Genomic DNA, 14688 nt, shown 5'->3' with positions numbered 1-14688 from the left:
ACATCACAGTAAACTGAATATTTGGGTTTCAGCCTGTTGGCGGGACAAACGAGACGTGAAGACTTCAGATGTCTCTGAGAAATTTTAACAGGCATGTTTCAGTAGTTTTTTTTACATTTGTCTGGCAAAACGGTTGATGAACTAATCAAAAGAGCTTAGATATAGCCCTATTCTACAGTGCACAGAAAGTTCAAATGTATTGAACTTTGACCTGGGCTGCGCTGACCTTCCAGGGTTCAGCCAGTGGCTGTTGCCCACAGCTTGAAAGACGGGACAAAAAATAAACAGTCTACTTGTGTTTTCCACCAGCAGTGTCGGAGTGGTAAATACTGAGCGAACCAACGCCTATCGCACAAGGCTGTTCTGCTGTAATCTGAATGTGATATGAAATATGAAGCTGCAGGCAGTAGTGTAGTTTATCTTAGCAGGAGAGGTGACTTCCTAGAATGTAAATGTCACACTGAGGGTGTCAAGTAGTCTGCACAACTACTTAAAACACAAAATCTCGAAATTTCATTGAGCTTTTTGAGATGTGAGATTTTTTTTAAGGCTGTGGCTCAGGGGTCATCCTCAGCTCCTCCTGTCCACATCACATAGAGCCAAAATAGCTGTGATGATCAGGCACAGCAGAAATCCTTTCCAACATTTCTAAAGCGCAATGAAATGCACCGATGAAAGAAAGAATGTTTTTGTGTGCGTCCACGTGTAACACAGCCGTGACTAGCAGCGGTGCCTGGCGGTTTATTTATTGCCCTGCTGTAAAGGGAGATCAGTAAGTATTTATCAGGCAACATCAGACTGAAGGACTCAGAGAGAGGCTGAAGGAGAAAGGGGAGCTTTCTGGAGACGAGGAGGCGCACTGAAGCTGTGACATTGTAGTACAGCCCCCCCCCCCATCTCTCTCTGTCTCTCTCTCTCCCTCTCTCTCTCTCTCTCTCTCCCTCTCTCCCTCTCCCTCTCCCTCCCCCTCCTCCAGTCTGTGGGGTTTGAGGAGATCTCTCTTGGAGCTGGAGAGGAGAGGTCCGCCGTCTCTCTCTCCTCCGGCAGCCACCGGGCTTCTCTGCATCCTCCCGCCGCTTCATCATGGATCTGGGGACTAAAACAAGAGTCGCTGGGATTATTATCGCTCAGGTCGCCCTGGTTCTCTCCAGCTCGTACGGGACAACCGGAGAAGGTGAGCAGGCTGTGCGCGCTTCTTTTTTTACTTTTCGCGGAGGAGACGCAGCGAGTCCGGGCAGCTCCAGACCCGGAGAGGAAGCTTGCTTGCTTCTGTCACCCTGCCTGGATTGTGTTATGCGGATGCAGGAATATTTAGTTGTTTGTCTCATTCACTTGTTATGTCAAATTGGACAAAGTAACCTACAGGGATTTCTTCTAATGTGGGATTTAGTGCGTATCGGTTGCGCATCAGTGCTCAGTTGTATAAAGACAAATAAAAGAAGATTTGAAGCGGTTTGATGTGAATGATGATTTAATTTGTGTTATACGAGATAACTGGATCAGTTATAACTATGATTTTCGTCGTTATTCTCACAGTATTAACGTGTAAGCCGAACGTGTCTTGTGCGTATTTTTTGGAGCGACTTTTACACAGCGTCCATCCATCTGTCATTTATGTCACTACATTTGAAACGGGTTCATATTGATTCTCAGGCTTCCTATAATACCTAATGAAAAGCATTATTAGCTGCTGCACAGAGAAGTTGTCTAATTCACAGAGCCAAAGGTTGGCAGTAAAAGGTCTCAGCTGTGTGTTTTTACCTTTCCAGCCTGACTGAAGCAGTTTATCCACTGTGTGCATAAAACAAGGTTATCTCTTTGTTTTCTGGTTAATTGGGTGCTCAGAGCAGCATGATGAGCAACCTGGGACAGAGCCACATTAATGGTCTCACACTCCAGAAAGCAGCTGGAGTGTGAAGGTGTGTGTGAGAGAGAGAGAGGGAAAGTGGAGAGATGGGTTTTGGGACTGAGAGGTTGCTGGTTTGACTCTGTGACTTGTGTGATGTGAAGGAAAAACAGTCTCTTTTCCCCTCTAAATACCATTGAACACTGTGCCAACTGCGCTTGGCAGTGTTCTTCTCTGGAGCTGTGTGTCAGTGTGTGAATGTGAAGCGGGGGCGTTGCTGTTACCCCCCTGCTTGAGAGAGGAGGAGAGCAAGAGAAAGGAAGGGAAATCGAAGAGGACGAAGTGAAGAGAGAAATGGAGATGACGTATGTGTGTGTGCGATCCAGATTGCAGAAAGTCCTCCATCGTCTTCCGCAACACAACACACAATGATCTCGTAGCCTGTTGGTGGTTGTCTCCATTTTCTTTTCGTTTGCCTGCCTTTTTGCATCCTCTGTGCCCAACTCTTCTTACTTCCACCTAAGTTGTCTGTAACCTCTTGAAGCAAAAGTTTCTAAAGACACCAGATATGTCAGGTGGAATTTTGCAGGGAGTGGTGAAAGCACAGAGTCTCAGGTTTGAATTCTTCACTCAGTGTGAACATCATAGAGCTTAAATTAACAGCTGTGACAAGTGGGTACAGAACACTGTGTATATGATGGTGTGGAACAAGATGATTGTCCAACCTTAAAGCTACTAAAATGGAAACTAAAGGGGAAAACTGGATGTGTGGTGTTTCTGGTGCAGTTTAATGTCACTACAATCAGCAGTAAGACCACAAGAGAGAGAGAGATATTGCTGTTCTTCATCCTTCCTCTGACAGAATATCTACAGCTTCACCAGAACATCTGAATCTCCTTCTCTTTTCCTCCTGCTGTGTCTCTCCTCCAGCTGCTTCTCCTCTTTCCTGCTGTTTCTGACTCAGATCTGCTGCTGACTGTCCTCTCCTCCCCGACTCGTCTTTCTGCTCCTCTCTTTTCCTGCTGTTCCCCATCAGCTTCTTTCGTCCTCCTTTGTCCTCCTGAAACATTTGTGTATTTGTCTTTCTTCCTCTTCTCTTTTGATGATCTCTTTCCATACCTTTTTTTCTCTTTCTTCTCTTCTACCTGGATTTGTGCCTTCCTGCATTTGAATCAGAGAGCTGCCGCTGTGTCGCTCACTCTTTCATCCCCAGTTTCCCTGTTTACCGTCCTCCCTCTTGCCTTTCTCCCCTCTCTACCCACAGTCTTTCTCTCTGTTTCATGTCCACATTTCTTTATCCTTATATCTGTATTCTCTCTCCTGCTGCTCATTTGCTTCTTTCACAGTAGTATCATAGTTTCCATCTGAAGGTGGTTGTATTTGGTTTCATCTGATAGGGTTTGGCACTATTTTGTGAAACTGTTCAGTTTATAACTGCTGGTATTTAACATCTTGTAAAAGGATGCTAATAGATTGTTTGCAGCTTCGCTCCTTCTCTGCTACTTGTATTCTTCTGTCTTGCAGTTATAGAAGAATATAAACAGTAATTTGTGACCAAAAGTCTCGCTTTCCACATAGACACGAATGGGAAGCAAATTTAGTTATGACTGCTCCAAATGACAGACTGTACATGCCGACACCGTCCGGAGGAGAATTCTTATCGGGCAATGTAAGTGAAAACGCCTGTTCCGTTCTTTGAAGGTTATCAAATGTTAAAACATATAACACTTTAACACTTTATTATTGAATCAGGAACTGTTTGCTCAGAGATGAATTGAACAGGATTATGAATCTGATCAGACATTTGATGCCAGATCAATTTGACTTCAGTTTTTGATACTCAGTCAGCTTGCTTGATGCACAGGTCCTCATGATGCATTTCCTCCAAATTATACATCAAAATATGTCAAACACATTCAAGTGTTTTCTGATCTGATTCCTCTATCAGCAGTATAATACCTTGTGTCTGTGCTTTTTTAAAACTATTACAGTGACTACTTTGTTAAGGTAAGGAGATGGATTTTTATCATGGTTACAATAATACACACTTGATTACGATCATGGTCATGTGGTCAGCTGTCCCCTGTGTTAAAGTCTGATGTTTTGTCGACCCAACGTTCGACTCATTCTACCTCCTCCCCACGTGGACTTTGTCGCTCTATAACAATGTCACCTGACTTCCTACTTGGCTCCCGTCATAATTACTACAGCCACTAGAGGGCTTTGTCACTTGAGCACACAGTCACTTCCTGAAATGATGCTGTCGTTCTTCTTTAGAGGTGAGCGGTTCCTCTGTGTGCCTCTGAGACCTACTATTTCCCATTACATCCTTCTTTGAGTTGCTTTAAAGAGACATTTATTTGTATCTTCGCATCAGTATAATTTCAGCTCTAGATTTCAAAGATCACTGAAATCCAGACTGATGCAACTGTTCCCCCATGTTTTTAGGAGAAGTTGACCCATCAAGCATACACCGAAAAGGTCTCTTGTTTAACCTTTTAAATGCACAGTATGGCATTTTCTGCTGCCAGGGGTCTCTCAATCAAAACAACAATAAAAGACAGGGGTTTGGTGACGTTGTGAAGTAGCGTGGGACCATGGGAGTTGCTGTCTTCACCACCATTGCTGTCATTGCAATCAACTTATTCCGGATTCCTTTAGTGTCAATCATTTAGGGGTTTTTCCTTTTTCAGTCTATGCTCATGCAGTTATGATCAGAGAAAAATTTTCATCATATTAGATGTGGACAAAACTAAATGATCAAAATTGAATATTTAATTTAACATTCATATTGGCTCAATATATCAGTTGGTGCAGTTCTAGTTGTAATCAGTGTTTTCTGTTATCTGTGCCTTACTTGTCTTGGCAACTCTCTCTGTCTGTATTTGTCTATCTCTGTTTTTCTCGCCCGGCCTGACAAAGCGGCACACTCATCATGCACGGACCATAAACCACAGCAGCATAATAAGTTAAGGCTGCAGAGGTAGAGGGATCCCAGCTGCAGTTTTCAGACTGAGCTTCACATCTCCATCCCCCCTCCTGGAGACAGTTCACTGTTCATTATGGAGGTGGTACAAAATGACAACAAAGTAGAAATACATATTTTAAAAGCCACAGATGGTGCTCCGATGACTTGTTAGTTGGAGGAGTGAAATGCTGGGGTTTATGTGTTGAGATTCAAGGAAGTCAGTATGTGAAACAGCTACCCGCCAGGCCATAAAGTCACTGTGCATTTAATCGCCTTCCAGTATTACAATCGCCTTCCAGTAGTACAACATTAAAGTTGTTTAGCAGCTCACAGACTGGCAGCCAAATGACTAACATGTAAATGAAAATGTGCCTTTCAACTGCCAGAAGCAGTGATTTGCTGTTTAGTCATCGGTGCTGCAGGTTAGTTTAAGTGTCAGCGTTAAAGGAAAAAGGTGAGACGTTCTTTAAATTCAGATAGATACAGATTTCTCTCTTTTGCTGGTTTATTTTCCTGCTTGTGTCGATTGAAAATAGTAAGTGGCTTAAGATAAATGCTGTAACATTTTATTAAAATAGGGTGGCTAGGCAGCTGCAGCTCAAGTGAAGCAAAAGGTTGGCCATTAATCATAGTGTTGGTGGTTCAATCCCTAGCCACTCCTGTCCACTCGTTGAAATGTCCTTGACCAAGATTCTGAACCTTAAAAAAAACAAAAAAGAAATCTGTTGAATGCAATTCTGTAGAAGGTAAAAACAAGACTAACATACTTTTCACACTGCTCATAGCCTGAGGCTAAAAGCTCCCTTAGCCTCAGGCTAAATTATTAAATTTCATCCTACAGGGTCATGGCATCTGTAGCACATTTCATGTCAATCCTTTGAATAGTTGGTGAGATATTTCATTGACAGCCAAAAGTGTCAACCTGCTGGTAGCGCTAAAGGAAAAAGTTTGAGGATCAAAGGTAGGTGGGTCAGATGGCTTCATCCTCCGTGGACCATGAATGTTTGTACAAAATGTCATCTAAGTTGTACAGTAGAGCGCCGGCGGAGGTGCGACATCAGAGTTTTAAACACTGTTACCATGAGTTTGCGGAAGCTGGGTGGCTGTTTTCCCATTTCTTTATGATTGTGACTTTTTGGGGTTTGTGGATTTTTGTTTTGAGAGTGAGCTGACTAAATCGACTCTGTTTTGAGTTTTGTTTATGGTTGCTGAGAAAACCCGTAGAGGATTTTAGTTTTTATTTGAATTGAGTTGGACATTTGGACAGTTGAACTACAGGTTCTTTACTTTACTTACTATTATCACTGTGTGTGTTGTAAGGAAAAATAAGCAGGGCTCATGTAACTGCAAACATGAAACCTTTGTAGGGTTTGGTCAGACTTTTTAATGTAAGCTGGTAGGGATAGAACGGTTCATGAAAAAAATCTGTCCCGTTCGGTTTTCTTGTCTTAGTTCGGGGCATGTGTGTATGGTTCGGTTCAGGGCATGTGTAAGATATGCAGCCTTATGCCGTGGTGGATGATGCGGGATTTCAGCAGTTGATTAAAGTACTCGAGCCATGGTATAGTTTCCCCTGCCACCGACACTTCAGCATCACGGTAATTCCTGAACTTTATGAAGAGATACGACGAGGAATTGTCAAAGAGTAGCTCTTACTTCTGATGGATGGACCTCCAGGGCCACTAAAGTTTCCTAACTGTGACTGCTCACTACATTACTAAAAGCTCTGTTTTGCAGACCCACCCCATTTAGCTGTACCCAAAATCTCACGTAGCTTTAATCTAAGACTATCACAATGATGTACCTAATATCAAACTGCCTTATTCTTTCAGTTTTTGCATGACTACAAACAGATTTTTTTAAAACTATAAATGGTTGATTATTAGGCTATATATCTTATGCTGATGTATGGTATTTCTGGAGTGTTAAAAAAATATAAAAAAAACGCAAAAAAAAACAACATCGTATACTGAACCGAACTGAAAACTGTGATCCCAAAACCGTCATACAAACCAAACCAGGGATTTTGTGAACTATTCCACCCCTTCAGTTTTGCTGCTGTAAACTGATGCTCTGACCTCGGTCTGTCTGCTGAGGGTGCAGGTTGTTTCCAGCCGCTGAACATGAAAAGCTTCAGGAACTTTGAAGTCTGTGAGAAAGTAGCAGCTGAATAACATAAAAGTCATTATTGCAGAAGCAGTTTTTCAGCTGAAAGACCTACATGTGTCAGTACAGGCAGATATTAATTTTTGAAGATCCTCCAAAACCCCTGAATAAGTCCATTAGTGATTTTTCACATCCTTGTTACATAAAGGACACACTACTTCCTGAATTGATATCGAACGTTTGCATAGGCTGTGAATTAGGTGGAGGTGCAGAATTATCCAACATGAATGTAATGACTTTGGATATTGGGCTGTTCAATAACATGATGGGGTGTTTAGGATGATCTTAAATTTTTGTTAGAAAAACAGATGTTCCTACTCTCCCTCTTCTTGCATCTACTGTTAATGTGGCTTTATGAAAGATCTTGACTGTTGAAGACTTTGTAAAGATTGTGGGTTCAGTGACGCAGTCACTGTTAGAGACTGTTGGTGGTCTGCAGTGTCTCTGATAGCGACCTCAGAAAGTTTTATTGTCTTATGACTTGTTTTGTTCTGATTTATTTTGCTGCTCCTCCGAGCACTGCGCTACTTTGGATTTATTTCTGTATTCATTACCGGATTTAATTAGCTTTGTTGTATTGTTTGTTGCTGGTTTTTTTCAGATGCCTTCAGAAATCCTCCTGATTCTTTGATGAATTTGCTTTTACCCCTTTGGATAATTCATCTGCTTCTGAAGATATAAATTTGGTGCGTTCTAAATATGTCAGGTTTGAGGATTTTTGTTGTTTGGTTGTTAGAAAACTGTGCCTTAAGTGTTTCCTTTGTACTCTTCAAAGGATGTTTGTATTTCAACAAAGTAGAATTTGGACTAAGAGGGCAGTAGTATCTTGTCAAGCTATAGAAGGTTTTTACTTTTCTTGAATTGAAACTGAACAAAATATTACATGATGCATATTTGTACTTCTGCCTTTATGAGGACCCTAATCGACACAATTCAACCTTTTCTCATAGAAATTGCAACTGATTTGCAGCAGCCAGTATGTTCCTAGGGAAACAACTGGATTACTTTCTCTATCAACATAATGAGAAAATCCATAAAATCAGTAATGGGAAGATGTAGCAGCCTGGAGTAAAAAGAGACACATCTGACCCGCTGCTAAACACAGTAAAGTCTCTCTGTTACTGCTTCATTGGGTACAGGCTATAAATGATCAAACAACATATTCCCAATTTAAATTCCTGTTTGAAGACTTATTCTTGCTGCTACATTTAATCCATCATTGAAGTTCAAGGAGAACATCTCTGAAGCGTGAAGTCTAAAATCATACACTTCATTTCCCAGAATGCCTCTCAAGATATTTCAAAGGAGGTTTGCTTCTGTGGTGCACAATATAGTGTGTCGGTGGATGGAGTGATTGTGATGGAGTTAAGAGTTTCCAGTGAAGAAAAATTAACAGCGTAGAGAGGTAGAGAGAGAGAGAGAGAGAATAATGTCACAGCGTGCTGTTCCCAGTTGTTCAGATAACAATAAGGCTTTTAGAGAGGATACTCTGGGTGTAAAATTGGTCTGCTGCCTCCTCTATGATGAATTTTTCTCAGTGTGATTGTTGAATATTGGTGCAAAATAGCAACTTCTGAGAGAAGCTCTAGCTGTTTAAGTGTGGGATGCTACAGCAAAACCTCTCCATAATTGCTTATGTTTGCAATTGCCAAAACATTTTCTATTAATCCCCTTTACATTCAGCCAGGTATCCATGGGAATAAGAATACCTGCCTACTCCAGAGTCCTAAAAAGTCTCCTGGAACTGAGAGGAAGTAAAGATTTGAATGATGATTCTCTAGGAGCTCATCACTATAAGCACCTCCTCATATTACATGTAGTCATCAGACCAAGTGCTGGGCAATGCAGCTTTAAAAACCTAATCGTACCCAGGGGAAAATGAAGGAAACAATTAATTCAGTTTATTGATCTTCATAATGACATATTTTTCTACAGCCATTACATCATGCTGTCAAATTTAGTTTGTTAATAAAATAATGAGTTCGATATTACACATGTTAGGACTTGAGATACACCAGTAAAACTGTGGAGAAACTTAAGGCTCAAGGCTATTGACAAAGGGGGATTCAGGATGGATCAATAAGCGGAGGAACTATTATTCTCCCTGTGAGGCAAGAAAACTGGTACGAGATGAGAAATGGGTCACTGCAGTTGGAAAAAGCAAAAAAAATAAAAAATAAAAAAGACATATATATATATATGAATCAAATATGAGAAACACTAAATGCTGTTGGCTAAAGTGGTGTCTAGCTCATATATTAGTTGTCGTTAGGTTTGAATGTTGCCAGATTTTTGGTTTAAGATGGAGAAGAAGAGGAGGGATGGATAGTGCAGGGAAAAAAGATCATCATGATTTTGAAGTCACATTTGCAGCCAGCTTGCATGATTAGATAAGAATAAGGGTTAAAATAATGTTTGACCCTGAGACTTAGTTAAACTGAGGAATAATGCGGACTTCTTCAAAGGTGACAGGCGAGCAGATAAATAAACTCTTCAGATGATAGTGTGACATTTTACATCATTCGAGAAATTGGATTAAAAGGACAGATGATTGAGAAGTGTTGTCACCAGGAGCTACAGGGAGCCAAATTAGAACCAAAGAACTCATCACCTTGATATGAAAGCTTTTGGACCCAAAAGGATATCTGCCATTTAAAAGCCATAACCAAAAAAACACTGCTCCCTGAAACCAATCAGTTGTCCTTCAGCCAGTTACTCCCCAGAGAGCTCACCTATAGAACATCATTCACTTAATAATTGTGCACACCAACTTTTCTCTCCAACATTTCATTTGTTTCAGTGCTTTGCCAGTGCCAGGGGCAAGGTTGGGCTAAAGCTGTTATTGAGAGTGAACTGAAGGCACTAAAAAAACGTCCTAAGAGGTTTGACTGTGTTTATTCACTCATAGTAATTCAGCATCTGAGCAGCCGACCTAAATCAAGTGGAGATGCTTTTCATTCCTGTTTAATAGAGACACTGTAGTAAACAACAACTGAAACTGAGCAGTGAAATATGAATTTCTCCTCAACACCAGCAATTAAACAGAAGCTCCTTTATATCAATGAGTGTAGGCTAAATAACATGAGCACCTCTTTGTATAATGCAATACAGTTCAACAGCAGCACAGACTGCATCCTCCGGAAAGATCACACAGTTGAATCAGCACCTTTGTAAAACTCTTTCAAGAAAAACCTGAACATTATAACCTTATAACCTTCATGAAGGAGGATTTATTGCAGGACTGCAGTGTAAGAGAGCAGTAGTTTAAGCTGGGTGATAAAAAACTGCCAATTATTATCATTATTAGCTCTGCTCTTTAGCTATCATTGTTACACAAAGGCGGCAGCATTTTTCCACAGGCATTAGGCTACAGAAAACTGTCATCAGCCTCTCTCTGGTATCTGTTTTGTTCAATTATTTAGTTGATAATTTGGCGTCTGTACAGGGGCCCTCAGAGCGTAACGCACTGCAACTTAAGACACATGCTAACAGACAAAACACAAACAAATTGAGAAAACATCATCAATTTGACAACACACATCTGAAAACATCAGATGTCCTGGATCGACTGGCTAGGATATAGAGAGAGTGGTGCTGCATAAATTCTTTAATACTGACGTCATCATTTCACACAACAGGTAATAAAACCATACAACTGTCTTGCATAACGATTAAAGGAAATAAATAAATAGACGTGTAGGATTGTTTGGCCCTGGCGGAGTTTCACTCTAATGTAAGTCATTCTAGTTCACCACGTATTGAGCCTTACTCTTACTGTTACTGACACGGGCATAACATAAAAAAAAATAATTTAAAGGATGGTAGAGAGCAGCCACCACATCAAGGGGAAAGATGGCACATGTTGTACTGTAAATGCTTCAAACCTCTTAATGATGAAATTAAATGTTTTTTTATTTAGTTTAGAAAATGTTATCATCTATACACAGAAGTTAGAAAGTAGGGCTGAATTTATATCATGTTTTCAAATTACAAAACATAATCATGATCACTGTCTTAACAAGCTGTAGCAAGTGACAGTTTATGCTGGTGACTGTTGATTTCACCAGCTGTGATGACAACTGAAAATTGAATCAGCGCTACAGGAGTTGTGACACTAATAAGCCTATTCACACTTGGCCAAAAATGGTTTTATTGGAAAAAAAATATTATAACACATACAATATGTTGTGTATGTGATAATGCTTGGATCACTAGTTTTATTTTTAAGTAGTTATTTATAACTTTTATCTCTGACATCGTTATTAATGGAGGGTTTGGGTCTTGAAAACTGCCCATCCAAAAAACTTCCTGGAGTCCTCTGCAAAACACAAGCCGAGTTTGAAGTTGATTGTATGAGCAGTAGTAAAAAAAAACTGAAGGACAGACAGACAAAAAGACTGAGATTTCTCCATTCATTAGTATGATAAATCACAAATGGGGGCTCATAGTTCAGTCCTCAGAAAGTAATTGCTATTTAAATAGAAATCGCAACACTGATCAGAAAAATTCCCATTTGATATTTTCTCAAATAGTTGAGGCCCATCAGAAGGTTTCATTTTCAGCGTACTTTCTCTCTCACTCTGTCTCATCAGTCTTCCTGGAGGGTTTTATCTCCCCTCTGAGCTGATTTAGAGCCACAGGAGTTTGTGATATAATCATACCCTAATGACAGATAATCTGAAGAACACTAAATGACTTTAATCCTAGTCTAATGACACATAATACCACTACACTCCTACTGTGTGTGTATGCTGATTTACATTTTTGCCCACATCCCTGGGTGTTTAAATGATGGTGACTCATTGGTTCCTCTGAGTCACCCCATTCCCAGTCTGGCTAATAAAATTAAAACTTTGCTGTCAGTTTACTTTCTGCCTTGCAGAGAGCGATAGACCTTCCTGCCTGAAGGTCAAAGTTAAAAAAGTTTCTTCTGAGTCAGATTTGTAGTGGAGTTGAAATTCTTTCATATTCTGACAGGTTCTGCCCAGGTGCTCTGTGGTTAAGCTTTAGAAGGGCAGACATTATGGACAGGTTATCATATTTTGTTATCCTTGAACTTGGTGACCAGTGTTTTAGCTAATTAGGCTGTGAGATATGCATGGTTCTGTTATTCACATGCTCTGTGTTGAAGGAACGGTTTGATTATTAGGCTGCTGCGGGCTGTGGAGGGATTTAATATGAGTTACAGTGAATTATTGAGATGCTGGAGGCTGGATGGCAAAATCAGGGGTGTGATAACTCACCCAATGAAGGCTGGTGGATGCCTTTAGACAATGTTGGTTATTTAAGCTGTGGGAGCTCCAGGGGAATATTAAGGGTGCTTGATTAAATATCAGAGCTCATGAAGAATCCGTCAGCTCTTCCAGGATTAAGCTGGTAAAGAAAATGCTGAGGACGGTATAAATTCAGCAGCCTATTTCAGGTGTGGCAAAGCCCTGTCTCATGGGAATTTATTGCCTTTTAGTGAGTTGGCTGTTTGCACTGGATACAAAAAGGCCTTTACCATTTGGTGTGAATATGTGTTGAAACTCCCTGCAAACCTCCCAGGCCCTTATGATTCATGAGAGGACAGCATCAGTGTGAGCCGGGATGAGGAAAAAGGGAAGTAGCTGAGGGTAAATCCCCTTTCATATTTCTTCTTTAGTGTCATTTATGGAAATGTGTGCAGGCAAAGTGGAGCCATGAATGGGATCTGATGAAGTCAAGGTTACAGACCCAACGTGTAGCCACCAGCCATGAATCTGAGGTTATTAACCCAGGAACAGGTAGTTAAGTGAGGAGCTGACAGACGACTGCAGTCCATCCATTTGATATTAGGACCTGCTGGACTGCTGTATTTGTTCAAGGCCGTCCCCAGAAGACGTCTGGTTCCCAAAAAATTAAGCCATTCATCATGAAGAGCTGTCGTCATCAAAGATGACTTGTTGTCACTTCAAATATCAGCTCTCATCTGCAGAGGTCATGATACTCCATCATATTAAGACAGTGGACTCAAATAATAAATGGATTTTACACTTACAACACTATTTGCAGCAGCTAATACAGTAGTTATGACTGTCATAATTTCACATTAGACTGAGGACATTAAACTTACCAACTGTAACTGCATTAGTTACCAAGGTCACCATGCTCTTTCATTCTCTATTACAGGATAGATTAGATTTGTACTAGACAGATTCTCCATACAGAGGGAAGTCTCTGCTTTCCCTTTGGAGCAAACACAATATGTTATTGTAAAAAATGATACAGTCATAGTCAAAACAATACAAACCATATATTAACATAAATCAGAAAAGGTAAACATTGGTAATATACACTGTGTTCACAATTATTAGGCAAGCGCGTATGCTTACGTGCATATTTTCCAACTCCATGCTCAATAAACTTGAATGCTTATTGGATTCAACCATATCAGGTGATGTGTATTTGTGTAATGAGGGAGGGTATAGCCTAAAGAGATCAACACCCTAGGTGTGCATAATTATTAGACAGGTTCTTTTCCTCAGACAAAATGGGCCGAAAAAGAGATTTAACTGACTCTGAAAGGTCAAAAATTGTAAAAAGCCTTTCAGAGGGATGCAGCACTCTTGAAATAACTAAGATATTGGGGAGTGATCACCGAACCATCAAATGTTTTGTTGCAAATAGTCAATCAGGTTGCAAGAAACGTGTTGATGAAGATGCAAATTAACTGCTAAAGATTTGAGAAGAATCAAACGTGAAGCTACCAGGAACCCATTACCCTTCAGTGCTGTCATATTCCAGAACTGCAACCTGCCTGGAGTGTCCACAAGTGCAAGGTGTTCAGTGCTCAGAGACATGGCCAAGGTAAAGAGGCTGAAATCCAACCACCATTAAACAAGACACATAAGTTGAAACGTCAAGAATGAGCCAAGAAATATCTGAAGACAGATTTTTCAAAGGTTTTATGGACTGATGAGATGAGAGTGACTCTTGACGGATCAGATGAATGGGCCTCTGGCTGGATCAGTAACGGGCACAGAGCTCCACTTCGAATCAGACACCAGCAAGGTGGAGGTGGAGTACTGGTATGGGCTGGTGTTATTAAGGATGAGCTAGTTGGACCTTTTCGGGTTGAAGATGGACTTAAAATCAACTCCCAAACCTACTGCCAGTTTTTAGAAGACACTTTCTTCAAACAGTGGTACAGGAAAAAGTCTGCATCTTTCAAGAAGGCCATGATTTTTATGCAGGACAATGCTCCATCGCATGCATCCAAATACTCCACTGTGTGGCTAGCCAGCAAAGACCTTAAAGATGAAAGAATAATGACATGGCCCCCTTCCTCCCCTGACCTAAACCCTGTTGAGAACTTGTGGGCCCTTCTTAAACGGGAGATTTACAGTGAGGGAAGACAATACACCTCTCTGAACAGTGTCTGAGAGGCTGTGGTTGCTGCTGCACAAAAAAGTGATCGTCAACAGTTCAAGAAACTGACAGACTCCATGGATGGAAGGCTTATGACTGTTATTGAAAAGAAGGGTGGCTATATTGGTCACTGAATTCTTTTTTGGAAATGTCAAAAATGTTTATTTGTAAATTTTGAGTTGTTTGTTTGTTATTCTCACTTTAACAGATGAAAATAAACAAGTGAGATGGGAAAATTTTGAAAAACGTTTTTCATTTAGTTGCACAATAATTCTGCAAACTAATAGCTGCCTAATAATTGTGCACAAATGGATATTCT

The 14688-nt window shown here is 40.6% G+C and overlaps 1 protein-coding gene across 1 annotated transcript in view; it reads left to right on the top strand.

Moving 5' to 3' along the window:
* Positions 1-966: 966 nt before the first annotated feature.
* Positions 967-14688, top strand: part of LOC130179051 (contactin-associated protein-like 4) — a 107304-nt gene continuing 93582 nt past the window's right edge. The window contains 1 exon segment of the mRNA XM_056391765.1: positions 967-1174. Within this exon segment, the coding sequence (XP_056247740.1) occupies positions 1084-1174 (91 nt within the window). The 5' untranslated portion in view covers positions 967-1083.

The sequence above is a fragment of the Seriola aureovittata genome, chromosome 12 (genome assembly GCF_021018895.1).
Source record: "Seriola aureovittata isolate HTS-2021-v1 ecotype China chromosome 12, ASM2101889v1, whole genome shotgun sequence".
In the NCBI taxonomy this organism is placed as follows: domain Eukaryota; kingdom Metazoa; phylum Chordata; class Actinopteri; order Carangiformes; family Carangidae; genus Seriola; species Seriola aureovittata.
The sequence above is the reverse complement of the archived record's forward strand: the minus strand, read 5'-3'. Positions and strand labels throughout refer to the sequence as shown.